This window comes from Papilio machaon, chromosome 19 (genome assembly GCF_912999745.1).
Source record: "Papilio machaon chromosome 19, ilPapMach1.1, whole genome shotgun sequence".
In the NCBI taxonomy this organism is placed as follows: Eukaryota; Metazoa; Arthropoda; class Insecta; order Lepidoptera; family Papilionidae; genus Papilio; species Papilio machaon.
The window spans coordinates 122,297-148,145 of NC_060004.1; the positions used below are offsets into that span (position 1 = coordinate 122,297).

The window sequence follows — 25,849 nt, forward strand, 5'->3', positions numbered from 1 at the left end:
GCTATAGTCATAAATTATAAATTCTTAAATAAATTAAATGTTCGTAGATGGGCGTCGCCAGGAGAGGGAGGGGGGGCAGTCAATGGGGGTCAGCTTTTAAAAAAAATTGCTATCTGGATAATTTTTATACAAATAAGGAAATAAGTTCGCTGAAGATGGTAATAGCTAAGATAAAAATTGCAGATTACAGAGATATAAAGTTAAATGTTCTTACGTGTTCACTCTCATATATATAAGTTGAGTTTGAGTTCAGGTTGAGTATAATAGATTTACATATAAGGGTGCGGCCACATATGACGAATGCGCAATTTGCGAACCGCTCGCGATCTGCAAACTAATTTCGCTATATATGAAAAACCACAGTTCGCGAGCGGCATCCGGGCAGCTCGCTAATGAAGTCTCGTGAGTTTCGCATTTGAGAGATGTGGACTCAGCCTTATACAAAATGATATTAATATTATTATGTGTTTATCAAAGCACGCGATCCCATACAATTTACAATAGATACGTTGAGCGCGAGCTGCGGCGAGGGCGCGCGCGCGTGTTTCTGTGCTGAGCTGGTAAGTGAGCGGCGAGAGCGCGACGTGGACGCGGCGAGTGCGGGTCGTAAGCGAGGTTCGCTCTCGGACTATTGTGTGCTACTACTACGAGTAGAAGATGCTACTACACTGTACCATACATTTAAAATTTTTCCGGTAAGTGTTTTTTTATGTAATAAAGTAGCTGGATTTTTTTGGATCTGATTAAGAATTTTGTTATATTTAAGTAAAATCTCAGGTATTAATAAATTGGGAAAGCTCGTAACTTATTATATCATTAGAAAGAACAATATAAATAAATCTCAGGAATAACAAACCCTCGAGGTTACTGACAATCCAGATTTTCCAAAGCTCTAAATGGTGGACGCTTCACTGAACTAGCTTTTAAATTAACTAAATAAAATATTTGAAAGTTATTTTCATACCTTGATGATTTCGGTCTCTTTAATTTTTCTATTGTGCTTATTGTAGTCCTATACAATATTTGATTAGATACATGTCTATACTTTGACAATAGACAAACAGAGATCACGTTTCTTAAAAGTCATAGTATACATACAACAACATTTATATTTGAATTGGATTAAGTTCGTATTTAGGTTAAGTTCAGTTCTTATGTATCTCGCAATGTTTTACATACACACATATTGATTACATATTTTCTAAAAAAAAATAATCGGCCGCGAATTGATTCAATGTCTCGAATGTCATTCTAATGAAGCTCAGCCTAAAAATATTGCAACCGCGCTCCCTACTCACAACGTTGAGTCGTCGATACGAATCGTCTTTTCAGTCAGTACAGACATAGAAACTACATGTCAACTGTATATATAGATAATCCATCTTGAAAATTGCAGCCCAAGTTAGTTTGTCTGGGTGCTGGATATCAGGCGGATAAATTGGGCAACTATGTTTGGGGGGCGGCGATAGCGAGGATACAGAAGCAGGTCGAGGAGATATCTCGGCCGCGGAGCAGAGCAGTGGGTTCCTCCGGGGTCGTGTCGTAACGCTCAGCGAGCAGATAACAGCCGCGCCACGTGACTGTTCTGCCGCTTTGTGCTAAAAATAAACACAGGTCTTAGGTCTGCGATACCAACGAATATTTGACACTCTGTCGACTGTTGTAGTGCAGTATTTGACGAGAGCTTCACAACTGCCTACGTATAACAAATAAAAGGTATAGTTTCAGCAGTGATCTTGGGTTATTAAGTTTTTTAGTTTGAATTCCTGAAGCAAGCTTTGAGCTTTTTTGTTTGATTTAGATGTACAGTTACAAGTTAAAAGTTATATATTTGACGCTAAATGTATTGCTGAAATCGCTTTAAAGTATTATTAGTTCATAAATTACGTGAGGTGTTTTTTTGAAAATTCAGACCCCTCCCTTGGTGAGATGTCGTGAGATTTTATTCAACCCCCACCCCCAATCTCACGTGAGATTTTTAATATATTTAAAATATATATTTTATATATTTCGAAACATATATATTTTTTTTTTCATGGGAGATGGAGGCTTGACAGTCAGTACTTAAATGTATAACGTCGAAGTATAAATGAAATAATTTTTTTTAGAACGAATTAGGGAATGATCTTAATCGTATTACGAGTACGCTTAAGATTAAATCTTAAGCATGTACAATCTGGATTAAATGGACCAAAATAGTATAATTTTTTTTTTGCTTCATTCAGAAAAAAAATTACGTGATATTTGCCGAGAAACCCCCCCTCTCTCTCCAACGTAAGATTACAAGTCTATGACACGGTAATAATAATACCGTGAGTGAGAGAGATACAGTTATACCCAATTCCTGTGACGTGACAAAGACAGGGATAACTATCTTCTGTCCCTTTCTGCGTACCAGGCTTTGGAGTTTGTTTGGAACAAAGGTTGTCCCCAACAAGCAACCTAGGTTGTCCCTAACAAAGTTTGACATTCGTGTTATTTTTCGAAAATTGTGAGTACTTAGTCGCTGTAATTGTGTAAAAATATTTTGATATTTCAGTTTTAGTTAGGTAAAGTTTATAAAACATGGTATACTGCTGTATTGTTGGATGTAAAAGCCGTAGTGAGCGAAAAGAGAAAAACATAACCTTTCACTCGTAAGTACTGTAACTACGCACCTATTCAAATGTATTCATATAAAATAAGGAAGAAAATACAAAATAGTTGTTCTTTACAGTCTTTGTAATAACTAATATGTTAAAATATGTGTAAAATCAGCTAAAATAAAATCGTATTTTTCGAACATTATGCGCCCAAACGCAGATGTCATTTGTGTCAAATAATATACTGTAGATCTGGGAAACAAGCGGCCATATTAAACTTCTTTTCAAATTGGTTGGTTATTACCCGTAAAAATAATACCACCATCTTGTTGTAAAAATTACCCTGAATTTAGGGGAAATAAAGTATAGTATTTGTAATGTATATAAATGAAACAATTCACATTTTTTATACTATTTTCAACAGATTTCAAAATGAGTAGTTTTTAATTCTAGTATATGCTGTGTTTTTTATTGATAATTTCTTATCCCGTTGATTTTAAAGAGTATATTTTTTAATTTGTCCCATGTAAATTTTATCGAAATCGGTTACTTAATTTCTTAGAAAGTACAATCAAAATAGTTAAATATTAAGTAGTTTTACATATAGTGTTCACTGTAATGATATACAGAATAATTTAAAATTATATGACTTTAATATTGGTATGTTTTTTGTAGCTTTTAAAGAACACTTAGGGCTTCGTGCATATCGTAGAAAAACAGGACATCGTTTGAATGCTGGTCTAATGGACCTAAGACTGAAGAGATGCCGCGCTTTGTTGAAGCGGTACGCGGGAAAAAAATATCGGGAAATTCTTTTTTTGGAGTCACTCAAGACATCCTTGATTAAGGCAGCCGCCGATATTGACATGAACCTCGTTCGTGCTGCGATAGACAACTGGCCGCGCAGATTGAAGGCCTGTATTCAAAATCACGGAGGTCATTTTGAATAAACTTTAGTGTCATAAGAATCTATGTTTTGTTAAGTTCATTTTGGTATATAAATGGTCACATAATGAATAAACTTGTTTCAATTATTTTATATTAATCATGTGACAGAATTTATGACCTGACTAAGTATTACTAAAAAAATCTGTTTACCTAATCTTAGTCACATAAACAAAAATTACGCATTGTTTTTTATATTTATTACATTTATTAATTACAATATAATTGGGAATATATAAATTGGTATATATTAAATTATATCGTAATTATTCATTTTCGGGACAAAACAAATAACTGGTAACCCCAATCCTTTTACATATATATAGGTATAGTCTATAGTACTCTCTATCTGTCCCTTACGGGTGAACGCGCATGTCATATCTATATAATTCTTCATCTGAGTAAGATTAGGTGAGATTTGACTCGACCCCTCCCCCCCTTGAACATCTCACGTATTTTATGAACGCCTTCTTATACAAATTAATAACTAATTTGAAATGCGAGTAATAGTTTTAATTAATTATATTTAAAATAATATTAAAACAATTCATAGGTATATTTGATTGTATAAACACATTTCTGAAGCTTTTTTGTAAACACGTAACATATCTATGATGTTTTAAAAAATTGTCGGGTATTTGCACTTTTCTGTTTGACATGTAAACAGTGAGTGATTTGAATTGTTGCGAATATGTACGCTTGTAGTGATGGCACTGAACATGTAATTGTGTACGAGTATGTTGTGATAGCGGCAGGTCGCGTGCCGGACTGATAACACTGTGAGCCGCGCTTGTTTGTGTACGTTTTGTTTTGAGACCTTTTTTGTTGTTGCACCAACAATGGACAACGGAAATGTAGGTATTCGAAGGTGACGCCGCTAACTGCCCTTTGAAAGGTACACTGTGACATTTAAAACATTATTTACTTACGATACAAGGATCTATATGGGATGATGTAATATTACAGTCAAGTAGCTGAACCGGGCTTTCATAGTAATGCCAGAGTAAAAATAAAGTACGAAAATGTCAAATTATACATATTTTAAAATATTTTCATTTAAACAAAAAAAAATATATATTTTCTTTGATTTTTTACGGCACAAACCACAAACCATCTCTTATCCTTAGAATGCGAGATAAGGATAGTTCCCTAAAAATAAATATATTTAAGTATCATGTTTAAAAAATAGATTTTGTTTTGAACTGTGTTTTAAAAATATAATAGTAATAAATTGTTTTATTGAAACCTGTTTTAAAATAGTTTTGACGCATCCTTATTTTATAATGAACGAATTTGAATTGCTAATAAATATGTAACCGTGACTTTTCTGCATAAACTTGAAATGATTTATAATCACCTCTGACCTGACTTATAAAAAATTTAATAGCATAACTAACCAGTCCCACTTTTCATAAACTACAAAATAACGCTAGTTAGCGAGTAACACAGGCAGAGATTACATCTGATTTCTTCATTTTCTCACACAAGTTTAATTCACGTCACCTGTATTTATGTGCAAAAAGATTTTAGAACAAGTAACTCTAGACTGATTACTTCTGGTCCTACTTAATACGACTATGTTTTTTTTTTACGCAAAACGGAAAACACATTGTTTCTAATTTTATTTTCTCGATTTGAACGTAGTTAAAAAACGTTGTGTCTACATATTGATAATAAAACATTGATTTTATTCTTTTTTCAATATTAAAAAAAAAAATTAAATCGTAGTTGTTTTAAAATATTTTAATTAGAGTCTTGTTTTGTTTTCGTTATTGTTCGTATTTTAAAATAATTAATGTTTGTTTCAGGACCGTCGCCGTATTGTCTCAATACAACACGTGTGTTCGTTATCGTGAAAATTGTGATAAAATAATAATCATTATAAATGATAAATAAAGTTCGAAATAATTTAAGGACAAATATTACCACAAGTAAAAGTGTCTTATTACTGAAAAATTATCAGCTAAGGGACTTCAGTAACCGGTTGATACCAGCAACAATATGATGTTATCATTTAATCGTAAGTACTGAAACTTTATTATAACTTCGATACAACTTTAAGTTTAGAATAAATATTTATACTTTAAGTTAATATTACGGTGAAATTGTGTTTTTACATTTGTGTTATAACAAATTGTCTCTGGTTATTTTTTAATGGGAATGCGAGAAATGAAATCATGTTTTGACTCAAGTGTTTCATTGTAGAACCCATAGCTGACTGTATACCTTAAACTAATACCTCATGTTGTTTGATATTACACAACTATTATTTAATTAATTAATATATATTTACTACTATCTAATATTAATGTGCCGGCTAATAGTAATTTAAAACGGGATTTAACAATTTGCAATCAATCACATTGATAATAAATTATTGAATTCTATTGAAGATCACTTCTAAGGTCTGTAAATGAGCTACTCTTTAATTATTACTCTTTGTTCGCGTTATACGAAGTTATTATTCAGTAATTAACTAAACAAAATCATTGGAAAATAATGTGTATTTAAAATAATGAGAAAAGTTAATCGTTTAAGGATATTTTTTTACAGATTTTTATAATGTGTTAACATTTCTATTTATTGTTTTTCACGGTTTTTAACAGCAGTAGGATTGTCAGAAATAGCAATTGTTGGCACATTTTGAGTTTTACTTGACAAAAAGTTGGATAAATATTTTCGATACCGGTTTAGCCAAATGTAATACGCAGATATGCTATATGAATAACTAGCTGTCGCCCGCGACTCTGTACACGCGGTATTAAAAAAAAGAATAAAAGGTAGATAATGTGTTCTTCCAGACCTACATCTGTGCCAAATTTCATCGAGATCCGTTGAACCGTTCTGGAGAGACCTACAAACAAACATCCATCCATCCATCCAAACATTCGCATAATTATAAATTAGACAGAAAAAATCAGTATCGTCAGTGTTGTTGGGTTAAGTATTTATATTTGTTGCGGGATTTTACGACATCAATTATTTCGTCAGGATTTTTTGCTTTAAAATTTAGGTTGAGTTATATTTTTCTTGTAAAATGTTGAATTAAAAACTTGTCTGATTTCAAATATAGGGAATATTTTAAAAATAACGTTTATAAACGAAAGCTTCAAGCTGTATCCCTTTTAGATGGTGATTCACAATCAGTATTTCACCAAGCTGAGAACCTAAAACTGACAAATCATTAAACTATTGTCAAATTAATGTATCATTCTTATCCGACTAATTTTAAATTAAGAAAGCATATTTAGAAAAAAAAAACTTTGTGACTAACAAATTGACCAAGACAAAAATATTGTCATACTGTCTGCCAAGTTACTTTTCTATTTATCTTTACTCGTAATTATGTCGATACTAAGACAACTTGAAATAGAGAAACATTGCCCTGCGCTGTGTCCGGATCTCGGATATTTTGGTTTAAATTTAAATAATTAAAAAGAATTTTATGAACGTTTTTATGAGCACGTAAATTATCTCACACATTCGGTCCTTGTTCACAACACCGATTTAAGTTGCAAATTGTTTGTTTCTGTTCAATATTGTACACATCATGTATTTTAACATTTAAACTTTGAAACCACAAGAAAACCATGACGAAATAAAAATATTGACTTATTTTTGTGCGGTTTAATTATTTACACATTCAATTTATAAAACAACGGTAAAAATTGGAAAAATCCAAGAATTGTGCGAATAATTAGTATTATTTATATTGTCTAAAACTGGGTACAAACGACAAAGCGTTTCTCGATTAAATCGCTTTAATTAAAAGGTTTTATCTCTCTTTAGGTGTTGTTTGGAAATCTTGGATGACTGCTCCGACCTTTCCAACTACAGATGGATTGCCATTACTCTCTTGTTCTCAAATGTCTTGGAAACGATCTTCAATTGCCAGACAATTAACATCAGCTGGTTTCCGTCGGCGTCGCTCAGCTGCTGATCTTTCGAAGTTGCTTTACTAAAATCTGCCGGATAAACTATGCGCCTGGATTGCGAGCTTTTAGGAGGGTCGGACCACCAAAGTCATTGTCAAGGGGGCACGTTCAGATCCCAAACTAAGTGCCTCAAACATCCTTAGGTGTTGCGGAAGGCCATGGTCTCTCGATGTTCTCACTGCTCGTTTGCTTCTTCTCTCATAAAATAATAAAAAATGAACAAAATCCGACAAACAAAAGAAACTTCTCAGAATCATTGTTTTGAGTTCAATTTAATAAAAACGTTTTTCTCGTAAATCTTTTATGTACTGTCATCGCTCAATTATATTTTTACTATGTGCATAGTATACCTACCTACCTAGATCTATATCTATAAATATTTTTTTGGCATTGCGAAAATATTCCATGCCATATTATTATAGTCTTTACCGACCGTGTCTTAACAATTTAGATCCTGTTTTTAAACCGAAGCGATCATGGTAATTTTCCATTCAATTCTTGAATAATCTGTGTAGTCTAGAGACCGCAAAAAGCTTTCTGGGGTTTCCACACTTCTTCTTAAGACTATAACAACAAATAAATCAAGTTTGCTAGAGGGAGACACACTGAGTGAGCATGTATCCATTAAGCGATCTTACTAATATTATAAATGCGAATGTTCGGATGGATGGATGTTTGTTTGCAGGTATCTCCGGAACCGCTCAACGGATCTTCATGAAATTTGGCATAGATTTAGAGCATAGTCTGGAAGAACACATAGGCTACTAATAAAGTGTTTTTTTTTAATTTCGCGCGGACGGAGTCGCGGGCGACAGCTAGCTATATAACTGCGATTCTCATGACTATTCAGTAACGAAGGATGTTCGTTCTAACGGACTGACATTTGTGCTACATAGGTGTATAGCCAGGCTTGGTGGATGACGAATTGATAATCGTTGTTTCTTTTTAATAAAGTTTTATATTCTACAAAAAATCGTTAACATGGCGTCTTAATGTTGGTTCGAATCCACCATTTTATTGATGTTTTAAACTATTATAAAGTGAAAATAATGTTGGAATATCTTAAATATAATATTAACAATTAATATAAAAATTATATTTTGTAAATTATATACAAATGTAATAATGAAATGTAAATGTAATGTAATGATATAAGGCAAAATTTTAAGCAGTTTGTCAAGCAAGTTTGTTGAGCAAGTTGTCTTCCGCGAGGCCCTCAAGTAGCCAACAAACATTTTTTTTACTTTAATTTCTATTTCTTGAGTAAAGTAGAGCCGTCTTAACAAGGGTTGTTTTAAAGATCCAGTTGCCTTAGGCTCCCTGTGTAAACGTAGTCAGGACGAAGAGAGCCCCACGATGTTTTCCAGTTTTTGGTAGTTTTACTAAGAAACTATTACTCTTTAAGATTTGGGCTTGGCCACGATAATTTCAGTTTATTTTTACATTTGTTATTTATCGGTAATTGTCTATTTTATACTAAAAAATTGAACATTTAATTTCATCAGAATTTTATTATGTTTCTAACGCTATCTCTATAACGACAGTACAATATAACATATTAATAATCTATACCTTGAAATATGTTTTTTAATTATATTTTACAAATTATAACAAGAAAGAAAGCTTCGCCTTCACTTCCTAAAGTACCGTTTTTTTCTAGTATAACAGTTCTTTTATATATATTTTATTTAATTTTTGGCTTAATATTTTTATGGGCAAAACTATAAGGCGCGAGGCCCCTTGGAGCAAGAGGTCGTGGAGGACCGCCCACACCGCCTTCGCCATCCTCCACATCTGGTGCTGAGATGCCAAAAAATGGCACCAATTTCAGCGCCATCTATCGTAAAGTAGTTAATTTATTCATCAAAACATTTAAAAAATATTATGGTTGGCTGTTTAGAACTAAATGATGACAATTTAATGCACATTATATTGCTTAATATATAGTAGGTAAAGTATCAAACGTAATGCACAAAACTTGCGTTTGTAAGTTAAAATATCTACATAACAATTTAACTTGCATCAACTAACGCCATCTATTAAGCAGATATTTAAACTGAGTCATAAATTCAGAATTAACTGAAAAAAAGTCAACAAATTAGTTTATTTAAACGGTGAAAATATTTATATCTAAAAATATGCTTACCAAAACCGAAAATCATGATAAAATCAGTCTTGTTTAAGACGTTAAACGTCTAAATTTTTTTATTTTATAATTTTCCTCAAATGAAAAATTTTCCGTTTTTGTTTTTGATGCTGACTGGCCAAAAAATATTGAATTTATTTATTATTATGATATATTATGTTGCATTAAGCAATATTTGTTCTCGTTAAGGTTACGTTGCATAACTATTCCGGTGGTGACTGAGGATCTGACAAGTTGGCAGTAATCAGCAACGCAATGTTCAGTTTTGAGAGGTCGTCGTTATTATTTAACACATAAGAATTTGAAAATATATATCTGGATAATTCAGAAGGCAAAATTTGCTCGGAACTTGAATAATGAATATACAACTACAGAGTTTTATTATAAAAGATTTTAAAGAATTATACATTAATTCGTAGACGTAAACGGAATGATCTTGTTCTTTATTAGTTAATTAAGTAAATGTGTAGAGTCATTACAACACAACCTATCCTCGTTAACTAATCCTCTTGTTGTTGTTTATTTTCCGAAACACAATTATAACACAATTGACCGCACAATCGTTAGCTGTACAAAATTCTATGATAGTTAATTACAATCGATTATTGTTAATGCAATTTGACATCATCGCAACCTGGATATGATAAGATACAGGAGATCGTGACTAAACATAAACAACATTTACGTGTGTGTACGAATCAAAAATAGAGGGCAACAGCGTCGTATGGCTCGTAGCAATTCACCTTTTTTTATTACCAAGTAAATAGAAATTTCTTGAATATTCTTTAATATAATTACCTATCTCATTAATATTATAAATGCGAATGTTTAGATTTATGGATGGATGTTTGTTTGAAGGAATCTCCGAAACACCTCAACGGATCTTGATGAACTAGAACATATAAGCTACTACTTATTAAGTTTTTAATTCCGCGCGGACGGAGTCGCGAGCGATAGCTTCTTTTGTTATATATTTTAGTTTCAATTGTTTTATTGTAGACATTCTAAATTCATGGAATAGAAATAATATTCGTAACTCATTTATACATCATCGTCGGTTGTGGGTAACACTGTTGTATAGTTTAAAAGTTAATCATAAATAAAAATATAATTATATATTCACTATTGAGATAATACGAAGTTAAGATATGCGGAAAGATTATTGTTTACGATACAGATAGGCTGCAGGCAGCGGTGTGCAGTGTAACAACTGTCCTTGATGTTTTCTAGGTCCAATGCGTAGGGCCTAGGTTTTCCCCGACAAAGACAAACGACCTAGTACCTTTCCAAGATTTAATATAAACTGCAAATTACCATTAAAATAATTATTGTACCCTATTGCTGAATAAAGTTCAAGTGCATTGTAATTATTAGGAGTGGAAAACTTGTGATTACTATTACATCCGCACAAAAACTTTGATTACTCGCCCACGTATTATTTTTGTTCTCGATCGAGGCTTTGTTCTAGAACCTTTTGTCTTTTGTTTTATACATTGCTAAATAGTGAAGTATTTACATAAACACGATATGTGTCAATACGAGTGTCACATTAGTTTATACTCACCGTTAATATTTACAACAAAAAAAAAACTAGTGTTCGCTATCAATGCCGGGAAAAGAATTTAGTAAGAACGATTCCTTTTTCTGAGATCCTAATATATTTTGAGCCTCAAATCCTCCTACCTTAAGCCACCATAAGATTGACCACAGACTGAAATAAGAAAGAATCCACATACAGGCGGTGATTTTTATTTTCGAATACAGATCTATGATCTTGTTCAAAGCTACAATTTGTTGCAGAACTTGTTTAATTTTGTAACGTTGTAATAAATTTTTAAGTCGTTACACGTTTCTATTTAATTCTAACGATTTAGATACAGATACAGATAATTATATTTGTGCTAAATATATTCTAACATAAATAACAAGACCCTGAGGTTATTGGTCTTGAAAAGTAAAAAAATTAGAAAGTGGAGGCGCGGACCTTGTTCAATAAAAAACGAATTTCAAACAAAATGCACTCAAAAGTAACATAAAAAAACAATTTCAAACAAAATGCACTCAAAAGTAACATAAAAAAACAATTTCAAACAAAATGCACTAAAAAGAAACAAAATAATGTCATGAAAACTCTCTAAACTCTAGTAGTTAGTAGTAGGGGCTCAGTTTTCCGCAACTCCACGACAAGCCCGTATTTTGCGTGTCTCTAAACTCTAAAGAAAGTTCTCTTCTTTCTTGTAACATGTCTATATTGTATAATTATTGTTATTTCGCAGTCGGTGTCGGCCGAAGTAAATAGATGAAATTTTATATTTGAGATGTATTAGACATACTTACGTTTATGTCCCTACTTAGGCCGAAACCGACTCCAAAATAACAATAATTATACAATATAGACATGTTACAAGAAAGAAGAGAACTTTCTTTAGAGTTTAGAGACACGCAAAATACGGGCTTGTCGTGGAGTTGCGGAAAACTGAGCCCCTACTACTAACTACTAGAGTTTAGAGAGTTTTCATGACATTATTTTGTTTCTTTTTAGTGCATTTTGTTTGAAATTGTTTTTTTATGTTACTTTTGAGTGCATTTTGTTTGAAATTGTTTTTTTTAGGTTACTTTTGAGTGCATTTTGTTTGAAATTGTTTTTTTATGTTACTTTTGAGTGCATTTTGTTTGAAATTCGTTTTTTTAGGTTACTTTTGAGTGCATTTTGTTTGAGATTGTTTTTTTTTTTTGAAGTCGGCTATTTTTTTTCTTAAAATTTTTGTTTTATTTCACAATTTTTAGTGAATTTGAAGTTCAATTACAAATTTCGTTAATACGTATAAAGACATAAATAAGACAAATCAAGAAAAGGACTTTCCTATTTGATATGTGTGTAATTCAATTCAAAAACTAATTTAGAATGCAGCAGATAACCACTTATTCTTTAAACAATGAAATAATTATCAAAATCGGTATACAAATTGAAAATTAACGAACTAATACATCGTAGCGTGCCTATAATTTTGTCCAGCCGCGCGCCGCAGTAGCATTTTTCGAATGCGCGTAGTTTTTAATTATTTAATATCTCCCAAACTATTGATCAGAATTACATAGTTTAAAGGCTAATGTAATCTGCATTTAATACTCTAGCCATCAAACATATTTATTTGGATAAGGATTCATATCGAATATAATATAATAGCGACGTAAGCTTACGATGCTGTTTTTCGTGTGCATTTTAATCGAAGTTTGTTCACAATAACATAGTTTTTGTGAGACATCCATAGATGATAGATATATGCCACCGAAGACTTTTATTTAGCAAATTTAAGGATCTATAATTACTCCATACATCATTTTTATGTAAGTCATATAGTTTGACCTACGTAAGCCCAGAAAGCAAAATTGTGCTTTTCGTGTAGCATTTTTCGTTTCCGCGTAATTTTATTCTTACGATATCTCCTAAACTATTAGACAGAATGATATAGTTTCAATTGCAAATATAATCTACATTAAATTCTCTTGATAATGAACATGTTTATTTACATAAGGGTTAATACTGAACTCGAATAATAGCGTCGGTATTAGGGCGTGAATTTAATTGATGTTTCTGAAGAAAAAAATGGTTATTGTGCGAAAACTATAAAATATAGATATATGCTATCGCGGACTTTCAATTAGCTCATTTAAACAGCTACAATTCGCCATACATCATTTTTATGTAGGTCCTATAGTTTAGCCTACGTAAGCGCTGAAAGCAAAAATGTCCCTAATTTTCGCAACAAATTTTGAAGCTATATTCAAAATCTACTAGTCTTCTAGTTATTTAAAAAAAAAACAAAAAAATGGGACCCACCTGCAAGCACTTCCTTTCGATTAAAAAATTTTTCATCAAAATCGGACCACCAGGGGCGGAGTTTCGCGGTAACACACATAAAAAAAAAATACAGTCGAATTGATAACCTCCTTCTTTTTGAAGTCGGCTAATAATGCCTTGAATTAGTATCGCCGCTGAGCCGCTGACTGCCAATTTTAAATTCTGGAAATAATTTCATATTAGTAGACAAATATTATACTTTTTGAATAGACACGAACTCAACTTGTCAGTAGATTTTAAGAAGGTTTCCACATTTAACAGTGGTAGATCCCGCAACAACAATATTTGTTGGGTGTACGAATGGGCCGGCTCAACCGGTGAAATACCACGACCACACAGAAAACAGCTATGAAGTGGAAGTAATTCCATGTTTCACCTGATGAGTGTGGTGCCGGAGGACTGATAAGTCCTCTTTCCCTTCCCACCCTTTTCTTATAAAGAAAGGATGGGAATGAGGAGTGGATTTGGCGAAAGGGTGTACGGAAAATATAATATATGTGTGCGTACTGCCAGTGTAAACTGCCACTGCGTTGACAAAGATGCATTGATTGCATCGAAGATTACTTGGATTAATACAAATAAAAAATACATGAAAAAAAAATCATTTAAATTTTTTCATACAAAACGGCAATTTCATAGGTAAAAACCTAATACGAGTATATCTCAGAATATTAAACTACGATTACACAAGATTCGAATTGTTGTAAATAATTCTGAACGATTGAAAAGGGCGTGCAGTTGACGTCAAAATACCAAATATTGAGTGTTTTTATTTAAGAAAAAGTAATTTTTATACCTAATAATAATATTATGAACAAGCTAAAGTCAAAGATCCTACGTCATGTATGATTTTATAGGGCTTTTGAACTTATATTTACTTTGGAAGGATATTTTAGTGTCGTTGAATCGAATGAGAAATGACACTCACGTTTCATGCGATCGGAGAATGAATGAGAGTGATCTGTTACTGACCGAAGATATTTCGATGAAATTATGTTTATTTTAAATATATAAATTGACGTCAGGAAATCACGAAGATTATTACTTATGGCGATGATTTGCTAAAGTAATTGTCTTGTGATGTACGAGTACATACAATCCGTTATGTTTTTTTTAACACGTTAACTGCGGATTGAGGCAGAACAGGCCCAAAGCGTGACTTCTCGCTGGTGCGGCAGTCAAAATCGGGTTGTTTCGCTCTGTGCGGGAGGCTACTAGATCAGTATTTCTATGAGTACGACAGAGTCAAATATATAGAAATGTTTCTCTTGCGATATCTAGCCCAATGGCGTAATTAGATAAAAATGAGGTCCTACAGGCCCCAAACGCACTGAAAAGAAATTAATTACGCCTAGTGCGGATTGAGGTCAAATCTATCTCAAAATTTGTAGGCCTCATGGCCGCACTGCACGAAGCGCGGGCGGCGCGGGCGCCGCGCATCCTAGCTTAGTGTTGTGGAAAGTTTCGATAACGTTTCGAGTTTCGAGGACGTTTTGGCAGGATTTATTAAAGATTGAGCGTAGAACTTTATTTTAAAATCCTTAACGTTTTAAACCAATAATACCAAATAAGTCAGATGAAGTACTCATCTGACTTATTTGAAAATGTTTATTGAAGTTATAAGAAACTATGTTGACTTCGGTAAAAATTTTACTTATACCATACAAAACCTAAATTACTGCAACTTTGAATTTTAAGGGGGTGGCCTGTGTCTATGATGAACCAAAAGTGCATAAATCGGACACAGAATGTATTTATGAGCCAGAAACACAACACTAATAGCCAAGCTACTATTAACTAATTCTACTTAAATAGCACGATTAATACGTCTTATACTTAATATAATATTCGCACGCACGCACGCACGCACATTCACCACTAACAATACTCAATTATCATCATTATTTTGTTTTGCACATGGGTGTTGCCTTAAAATGTGTGCTCAGTTGTGGATTATTCTTCACTGTTATTTTAAGCAAGTCACAGTTCCATTCGAAGTTTAGTCCATAGTGGCAATTTTTACCATTGTGTGCTGATCATCGTTTTTGTACAGAGAACGTTAAATGTTTTTGCTGATTATTCGCTGAGACGAGAGCAAAAACTTGCTCTCGTCACACCATGACTAAAATCCAATATTTCAATAACAAAAATCCCCTTTGCAATTTTGCCCTTTTTTAAGTGTGGATTGTTTTGCTAATGCTGCAGCATGGAACTTGATGTACCTATTACTCATATATTTTAATGTTATACAGTCAAAACCGTTTATAGCGACATCGTTTAGAACAACATACCGGTTAAATTGACCAAAATCAAAGGTCCTGGCTGAATGTTATATACATATCTTTCCTATTAATACCTGTCACCGGTTGTTACAACTATCGGTTTTTACGACTCAATATGAGTAGTCCCTTCGATGTCGTTATAACAGATTTTGACTGTATTTATATTTCTGGTTTACAATTCCAGATTCCTTAATAGTAGGAAGTCTTATCTTCTTTTGGAAAGTTCGAGTTGTTTCTTCGATGGCCACGGCTGCTATACTGAAATTAGTAAGACTAGGTACATACATACATACACACAGACCCACACTCTCACATATGTACTACGCGGTAACGTAAACGCAAACAAGACATATATTAGTATGTTATGCTACTAGGTAGCAAAGTTGATTATTGCGTGCGAGGTGGCATTGTTCAAAGGCGACCTCTACAAGAAAACCGAGCGACCAACAATCATCATGCTCCCTCATACGATGTTTTTCAACACACTTGTGAGTAAAAAAAAAAAAGAAGTAAACGCAAAAACACTTACGAAATCCAAAATAAACAACAAGACTCAAATTCAAAAAAGAAAGGAAATTTCCTTTCCTTTCAGGTATAGTAAAATAACTAAGCGCTAGGGCATAATTTGTACCATATATGCCTAAAATCGATGAACGGATAAGTACACGCACAGACAAAGCCACGCACACACACACACAAACACACACACACAAACACACACACAGACACACGCGCACGCACAAACACACACACACACGCACGCACACACACACAAGAGATCTAAAATATATATTTTATTTCAAGATTTCCTATTGGCAGATGTGCTGATCATTTGTTCCAAAGAGGTGGTCAAAGAAAGCGCTGCGTAGGTTTCTACGAAAAATTAAGATTGACATTGAATGGCACGCAAGCTGCTAAGAAAACTAAAAAAATTGTGACTTTTTGTGTCCAGTGTGACAAATCTTTTTGTTTACCATGTTTTAATGAAAAACATTTTCAGTGACTAATACTCAATAAACATTTATCGTAACTACAACTCTCTTTTAATCCCATCACTAGTCGAGGCATTAATTGACCTTCCTTTCAGTGCGATTTGAGGCAGAACCGATGACAAATTTTTAATTTTACTTTTTTCATTAACGAAACGTCCTAACTCCAGGCGAAGCTAGATTCATATTATGCACATATTTAAGTTCATAAGAGTGAAGTTTCAAGCAAATATCGTCTAATTTGGACTTTTTAAAAATGTTTTTCGAAAACATAATTTTGTGAGGCAGGAGAGGCCTCAATAGCACTGGAAAAAAGTTCAACTTTGCCACGAACAGACCTCAAACGCACTGGCTGAAAGTTTATTTATTTATTTATTTATTTATTTATTTATTTTAGGAAGCCAACATATTACATGAAAGATGACAATCTAATAAAAAATGTTTATATCAAAGTACATTTTGTCATGTAATACACTTAAAGGCTAACACAACATTTTAACAAAATTATAATACAAAAACAGACAGAAAAACAGAAAACTTTAACATAGTAAATGAGTAAATAAGATAAATAACCTAAAAAACTCTTAAGGTGATTGATCTAAAGTGAGAAAATAATCTTTAATTTTATTTTTTATAATTACACTTGAATCTTTAAAGATGTCAATGTTGGATTGCTTATAAATTTTGTTATGATTGTGTGATATACGATTAAGTGGTGCTGATACTCCGGTATTGCTTTTGGATAGTCTAGTATTGAACAATTTATAATTTTTTAGTCTAGAATATGGTTTCGGAACTATATAAGAGATTTTACTAACAAGATTAGAAGAGCGTATTTTGTTGTTGACAATGCTATGCAATAATTTTATATCTAGTAGTGTTCTACGGTTCTCTAAAGACAACATTTTGTAGTGACTCAGTCTTTCCTTGTACGTAGGTAGCTTATTTAATAGTTTATCTTTAAAAGTTATGTGTCTAATGAATTTTTTCTGAACCCTCTCTATTCTGTTTATGTACGTCTTATAATGCGGACTCCAGACTGCCGAACAGTATTCCATAGTACTAAGAATGAACGCGTTGAAAAGGATTATATTGGTTTGTGTGTTTTTAAAATCTTTGGTTACTCGCTTGATAAGCCCAAGAAATTTTAGACCCTTCTTAATAATATGATCAATATGAGTACCAAAGCTTAATTTACTGTCAATTAAAATGCCTAAATCACGAATTAAAGTTGTCTTTTGTATACTATTTTGGTTAATTTTATAATCTAACTCAAGGGGATGAATTTTTTTGTTGAATGAAATTTGATAGCATTTATCTTGATTTAGAGTCATTTTGTTAAGGTTGCACCAATCTACTAATCTATTTATATCCTCTTGAAGTAAATTTCCGTCAGCAGCAGTTTTTATTTCCTTGAAAATTTTTAAATCATCCGCGTAAAGAAGTACGTCACTATTTTGAAAACAATCTACTATGTCATTGATATATATATTAAATAAAATAGGTCCTAAATGCGATCCCTGCGGTACTCCGGAATGAATATTAACTTCATCAGACTGGAATCCATTTATAACTACTCTGAACTTTCTGTTCTTTAGGTAAGAAGTTAGCCAATTTAATAAGTTACCGTGGAAACCATATCGCTCTAGTTTTTTAATTAAAATTGATGGGTCCACAATATCAAACGCCCTGGAAAAGTCCGTATAGATCACATCTACTTGCTCTCTGTTGTCTATAGATACGCTTATTTTATCAATAAACTCACAAAGGTTCGAGACAGTCGACTTTCCTTTCAGAAAACCGTGTTGCTTATCCGTTAAAAAAGATTTTAAATGCCAATTGATAAAAGGGCAAACAACTGCTTCGAATAGTTTAGAAAATATGGATAGTAATGAGACAGGCCTATACTTAGTAATGTCAGTTTTATCCCCCTTTTTGAAAACAGGAACCACTTTCGCCTCCTTCCAGACAGATGGAAAGTGCCCTTCCTTCAAAGAGGTGTTATATAAGTAACATAAAGGCACTGCTAAAGCTTTGGCACATTTTTTAACAAAAATCGATGGAATATTATCGGGACCAGATCCTTTAGTGCTATCAATGTTTCTCAACTTTGATTCAATTTCACCCAAACTAATAGAAATGTCTGATAACACTGACTGATTTATATCTTTGCAAGGGCTGTTGTGGTAAGCTGTATTAGAGTGATTTTTATACATACTGGAAAAATAATCAGCAAAGCTATTACATATATCTTGACCCACGGAAAAATTTTGTCCGTTATAATTCATACAGGAGGGGTATTCACTCCTGTTATTTCGCAGTTGTTTTATGTAAGACCAGAAATATTTTGGATTTGAAACAATATTCTTTTCTATATTTTTTATATAATTATTATAGCAAGCTGCAATTAAATTTTTACATCTTTTACGTAGTAATTTAAAAGATATTTCGTCTAGCGGGTTTTTATATTTTTTGTATAGAACTCTGTACCTATTTTTCTCTTTTAATCTTTTAATTAAGTCTCTGGAATACCAATGTGGATAATGGTCGACTTTTCTCTTACATTTCCGTACATTAGAGTTTATTATTCCGCGTAACTTATCATAAAAGCATTCTGTCATTTCATCGATATTATTACATTCAGAAAATAGATTTGGCCAAGAGATATTATCAATCTCTTGGCAAATAACGTTGTAATCGGCGTTATGGAAATTCATTTTTTGTATCTCATTTGATTTCAAAAAAGAAGCTTCATAATAATCAATTTTAAATTCAATAGTAGGATGGTGGCGATCCACTAAGCTCAAAGAATAAGAACTCTCAATTACTTCGCTAGCTACTAACTCGCTTTCATTATTTATTAATATTAAGTCTAATATTCTGTTAAATGAATTTTGTACGTGATTAAATTGGTTAAATCTGTTTTCAGATATAAAATCTATAAAATAATCTCCTGTGCGGCTTTGATAGTTGATAGGATTTAGATAATTAACTTCACTATTTTGACTCCATTTAATATTAGGTAAATTAAAATCTCCTATTATAATTGTGTTCCTTTGCTCCTGAGCAACATTGGAAACATTATCACAAAAACTTTCCAGACATTCGTAAGTTAAAGGGGATGGCAAATAAACTCCGCATAATGATAGACTAAGCCTACTTGTTAACTCAATATTGATCCAAACATCCTCGTATTCACTTTCCCAATTTCTTAATCTATAACTTTTAAATTTTTTAGACACTGCTACCAAAACTCCTCCTCCTTCTCGTTTAGTATGTAAGATAGATGTTCCCCTATCACGTCTATATACTACATAGCGATCATCTACGAATTCATTATTGTATATGCTTTCATCTAGCCAAGTTTCAGTTAACACAATCACATCAAAATCAGAATTTAAAATAGACCTATACACCTCATGAGTTTTTGTTTTTATACCTCTAATATTTTGATAAAAAACACTGATGTCATGCATCAATTACAAATTCGGTACGTTAAAAATATTTTTAAATTATGTAAAGTGAGAGATTTGCACTAAACACACACACAAGAAAAATTAAACCAATAATCGAAAAAGGAAACACAAAGTAAAAAGTTTAAGTAAGTTCATTAAGACACTCTAAGTTTTTGATGAGTTTGACATCACTGTGCGGCTCTTTTCTTATATAAATATTATTGTTTCTCGACCAGACGAATTGGTAGGAATTTTCTTTAGCAAAACGTCGAACAGATGCGTGTAGCGATTTGGCTTCCGGAGTAAGATGATCACATATATATATTGGTTTTTTTTCACCTCCTATTCTTATATGTGAAGTATTCAGTTTATTTAAAGGGTTGGCTTTATTGAAATTGATAACCCTTCCTAAGAATTTATCTCTCAATAGGGGTGACGCAAATTTCACTAAAACCGTCCGCGGCCGATTGCTATCTTTGTTCATTTTAGCGATTCTGGTGCATTTCAAGATGTTGCCATTGTCCACATTTTCGCCAACTGTTCTACCTATTTCTTTTACAATATTGATTAAATTCTCATTCCTGTTTTCCGGCAAACAATGTATTTCTAAATTGCTTGCTCTTATTTCTTTCTCCATAATGGTCAGTCTTGAATTTTGTTGTATTTGATTTTGTCTAAGTGTTAGGATATCGGATTTTAGTATTGATATTTCTTGCATAGCCTCCTCCAATTTTCTTTGCTGATTATCGTACATCGACTGTAATATATCCATTTTATTTTTTATTTCTTGAATACCACTCAGCTCTTGTCTAATAGCCTTAATATCGGGGCTTATTGATTTATCCAAAAGTTGACTTATTTGCTGACTTATCAAGGTTATAATGGCTGGGTCTAAGGATACTTGAGGCCGATTTGGTGAAGAGCTGTATGGGTCGTCGCTTTTGCTGGCAGGCGATACCTCTGAGTCATCCGACTGGTTATTACTCAGACATGCCGAGCACTTGAATGCTTTAACGTTTTGTGAAGATTTCTTAAACGTGTTTACGGTAAAACCAACGCAATGGTAATGAAATGTAGCTGAGCATGTCAGGCACTTTATTTTATCTTTCAGAAGCAATGTGGCTTTGCAAGAAGAACAAAACATTTTTATATTTTTTAATTGTTTTTAAGTTGTTACACTGTACACTGGAACCGTTTACGTTCCAAAGAAATAATAGTACGATGTAGGTAGACAAGAATCCTCGCTTACTACACTGTCAACTGTTATGGCCGTGCAAATTTCTGCCGCACAATTGCGGGTATTTACATGTTATCACAAATATTCCATAACGTTCATAATATTATATTCATGATTTATTTAGTAAATTTTATATTTTTCCGAACGAAACGAAACTCACTTTAACATTTACACTAATGGTTTGTTTTATTAGACTTCAACTTCACTTGAAATAGATTTAATTCGTAGGAGCGCACAATGTCGCGTTAACTGTCAACTGGAGGAAAGGAAGTTCCGCCAAAATGGCCTCGCAGCTAACGTGTTAAATACAATATTGGGTTGCTTGCTCTCCTGCTATTAATTTGATCAAGTTGTATATAAAAAGGTGATCACGGTGGGGAAAACCAAAGTCATGCTTTATGCTTATAGTTGTTATTTTTATATTATATGTTGGAGCAAGCGGCCTCATGAATTCTTCTAAATAGCCAGGGGACCACTGCCCATGGACATCTGCAATAGCAGAAAGCATTAATCAACGGAGGAGGGGATGCAAAAAAGAGAAGATGCTTCCCTTTCTTATATGTTCCCTCGTAACTGTAGTCGTTTGCCACCTTTTGATATAAAAAATCAGACATTTTGAAAGGATCCTTCATAATAAAGTTTGGTTATCTCTGTGAAAGGCGTGGCGAAGTTCTTTGAAAGAAAGAGAGAAAAAAACTTTTATTGCCACACAAAGAATATAAAACCAATAAGATTAACACACACACACACACATACAAGGCACAAACTTGGTACAATAGTGTGGCAAAACAGGCTAAACTGCCCCTGCGCTGGTTTTCAGCTGGCACCTATGTTTGACATACTAATATTATAATCGCGAATGTTTCTTTTACAGTTCTTCATTTAGTTACATGATGTAGTAATTAACGGAGACAAAACCACAGGTATATTCGGAATAAATCTTCTTAAGTAACCGTCAAGAAATTATCTTAATTACTAAAATTATCATAACAATGTGGATATTTTTTTTTCTTGACTGGTCAAGTTCATTCTACGTGCAATTAATTATAATTGTTCTAAACAAATGATGTACAAAAAACTTGATCATATCAGTAATCAATATCACAATGGTTGGCTTCAATTTGAACTATGAGATAACTGTTTGGTCGCGTGTATACACTGGCGTACTATTGTTGCGCTAGAGTTGTTGTACTAGAGTTGCGCGTTCGCCCGCGTACCGTGAGGGTGTGTCATGTGATAAAAAAATGTCCTCCAATGTGGTAAAATGTGTAAATTGCAATGTTGTAATTAATGAGCTCCTTGCTTTCGTGAACAATAAGATCGCTGTAATGGATGACGAAAGTATAATCAAGATTTGTACTAGTTCCTTCTCTGAGGAAGATATAGTGGTAGCAAAAAATCTACTATTCGATTCTCTGCCAAAAAGAAGACGTAAGATAATTCGCAAAAAAAGTGGCAAATCTCTTAGAGATATAGACGATATAGTGTGTCTTCTACGTGATACCGACCCCGAGGAGATTCCCGTGTTCGTCGCAAAGGATCTGGAGAAATTACCTCCAGTGTTATTTGATCACGTCGACGTCACTAGACTTTTAAAAGATATCGTGAAGATGCAGCAAGATATTAAAGATATCAAACAGGGATACGTAACTATGGATCATTTAAAGCAATTTCAATCTGAACTGAATATTCATAAACAATCTTGCGCACTAAATAATTACGATCGTAATGTGAATATAAGAAGGGGCGCGGGTTGTTTACTTGACAGTTTTGAGCGACACAGTGGTCCTATGGGATTGCCTCCTGTCGCGAGAACTGACAATGAACAACATGAGCAGTTATATTTACAAAATACAAACTATTGCAATATTGATCATGATATTTGTTCGTATGAGGGTAGCCACAACTCGCCGCAGCTCGAAGTTTGTAAACAAAATAACGTCGCGGCGACGACAGCGATGACTCACACGAACGAGTCGAGCGAGCGACTGCCACCGCCTATTGTATGTGAAAGCAAGTCCGATAATTCGAGACACACGGCCGCATCGCGCGGCGAACAGTGTAATGCTCAGAAAATTAAATCGACAGCTGAAGTCGTTAAAGGAGGCGAATGGAAGCAGCAAAAACATAGTGATGATTGGATAAAAGTTCAACGAAAAAGGATGCGTAATCGTTTTATGGGGAAGACAGGAAGAGCAACTATACAACCTGGAAATAATTTCAAGGCGGCGGAAATTAAAATACCTATTTACGTTTACAATGTGGCGAAGGATGTGACCATGTGTGACATCAATGATTATATTAAAACCAAGACTAATATGGAGGTTAGCATAGAAAAAATGAATATGAAAATAAATAAAAATTATGAATCTTATAAGATATTTGTACCTAAAGAAAAATTAAATATATTCTTGTCGGAAGATTTTTGGCCGGAGGGAGTTGCTTATAGGCGATTTGTTAATTTTAAATACCGTGAGAAAGGGATTGTCCCAAAAGAAAGCGAGAACCAAAATAATGTAAATAATGACAAGTAAAGTTAAATTAGTCAGCTTCAACTGTAAAAATATAATTAGATCGGTGGACTGTGTGCGTAGACTATGTCGCTCAGCTGATATAATCGCGCTACAGGAGACATGGTTGTTGCCTCATGACCTGACTTTTCTTGGCAGCATCGACCAGGACTTCGCCTTTACGGGCACATCAGCCGTCGATACTTCAACCGGCGTTCTGCATGGGCGGCCATACGGAGGTGTAGCCTTACTCTGGAGAAAGGCAATGTTTCCTGATATAACCGTAGTCAAATGTTGCAATGTAAGACTTACAGCGATAAAGGCTACTCTCAGTGATCGTTGCGCTATGTTTTTCTCAGTGTACATGCCGACACAGTCAAGTGAAAATTTAATTGAATTTACCGAGTGTCTTAGTGAGATGACTGCAATTATAGACAATAATGATGTGAGCTCAGTTTTTATGCTTGGGGACTACAATGCTCATCCCGGCGAGTTTTTTCACAAAGAACTTAATTCTTTTTGCGCAGAACAGATGTGGTCTTGTAAAGACACGGACATTCTGTCGTCGGATAGTTATACTTTTGTAAGTGACGCGCATGGCTGTCGGCGCTGGCTCGACCACTGTATAGTAACTAGTGCTGGTCGACCGTCTGTGTGTTCAGCATCCATTCTTTATGACACCTATTGGTCTGATCATCTTCCAATACTAATAGAATGTAATTTTAATGTTTTAACAGCAAAAATTATTAATCCCAGCAAAAATATAAATAAAATTGTATGGGGAGAAAGGGATGGTGACCAGATATCAGGGTATCGTAACGAATGTCAGAATAGGTTAACTAAATTAGATTTTCCTTTGGAACTTGAGAAATGTTATGAAACTATGTGTAGTAATGATTCGCATAAAACATTAATTGATAAGATGTATGATAATATTATTAATGTTCTATCGGAGGCTGCAATACATAGTTATTGTATGAAAGAAAAGCGTAAGCGTAAATATTTGCCTGGATGGAACAAACATGTCCGGGACGCTCACGAGACGGCTAGACTATATTTTCAGTTATGGCAATTACATGGAAAGCCTAGTTGTGGGAGGTTTTACGACGACATGTCTAAGTCAAGGCATATTTTTAAAGCTAAACTAAAATGGTGTCAAAAAAATGAAGAACAAATAAAAATGGACATTCTAGTAGAGCATCATAAAAGTAAAAATTTCAGTCATTTTTGGAAAAAAACTAATAAATTAAATCTTAGGGCAGGCCCCCCCGTGAGCGTCTCGGGTGTTCACGAGCCAGGTGAAATAGCTAATCTTTTTAGGCAGCATTTTAAAGTTGAATCGCCGCTTGGTCCAAGCCAGTGCAATGTGCGCAATGCTGACACATGTTTTCCAAAACGAAGTGTGATTTTTTCTTCTACAGAAGTTGAGAAAATAATAAAGGGGATGGTGAGAGGTAAATCACCTGGTTTTGATAGTCTTAGCATTGAACATTTGCAGTATGCTGGCGTGCAACTGCCGGAATGTTTGTCATTGTTTTTTAACTTATGTGTGGGTCATTCATACCTACCAGAGAAACTTATGCGTACTGTTGTTGTACCCATCATAAAAAACAAAACTGGTGATGCCTCCGATCTGTCCAATTACAGGCCTATATCACTTGCCACAGTTATTGCAAAGGTGTTGGACAGTCTGCTTAGCCAGCGCATGGATGGTACCTTCTCGCTCAACGACGCGCAGTTCGGTTTCAGGCCAGGTCTGTCTACTGAGAGTGCCATCATGTGCCTCAAGCAGACTGTCCAATACTATACTGCACGGAAAACGCCAGTATATGCCTGTTATCTTGACTTGTCGAAGGCGTTTGATCTTGTAGCTTATGATGTTCTTTGGAATAAAATGAGAACCGAA

General features: G+C 33.7%; 1 protein-coding gene across 2 annotated transcripts in view; it reads left to right on the forward strand.

The window, feature by feature from the left end:
- The first annotated feature begins 497 nt into the window (after nucleotides 1-497).
- LOC106716159 (scavenger receptor class B member 1-like) overlaps nucleotides 498-25,849 on the forward strand; it is a 54,517-nt gene continuing 29,165 nt past the window's right edge. Inside the window, exons 1-2 of one of the 2 annotated variants that reach the window (XM_045682716.1) lie at nucleotides 498-695; nucleotides 5,336-5,547. In XM_045682716.1, coding sequence (XP_045538672.1) covers nucleotides 5,529-5,547 — 19 coding nt within the window. In that variant the 5' untranslated portion in view covers nucleotides 498-695; nucleotides 5,336-5,528. Of the gene's footprint in view, nucleotides 696-4,995; nucleotides 5,063-5,335; nucleotides 5,548-25,849 lie in introns of those variants that run through there. The other variant, XM_045682717.1, reaches the window with a different exon arrangement.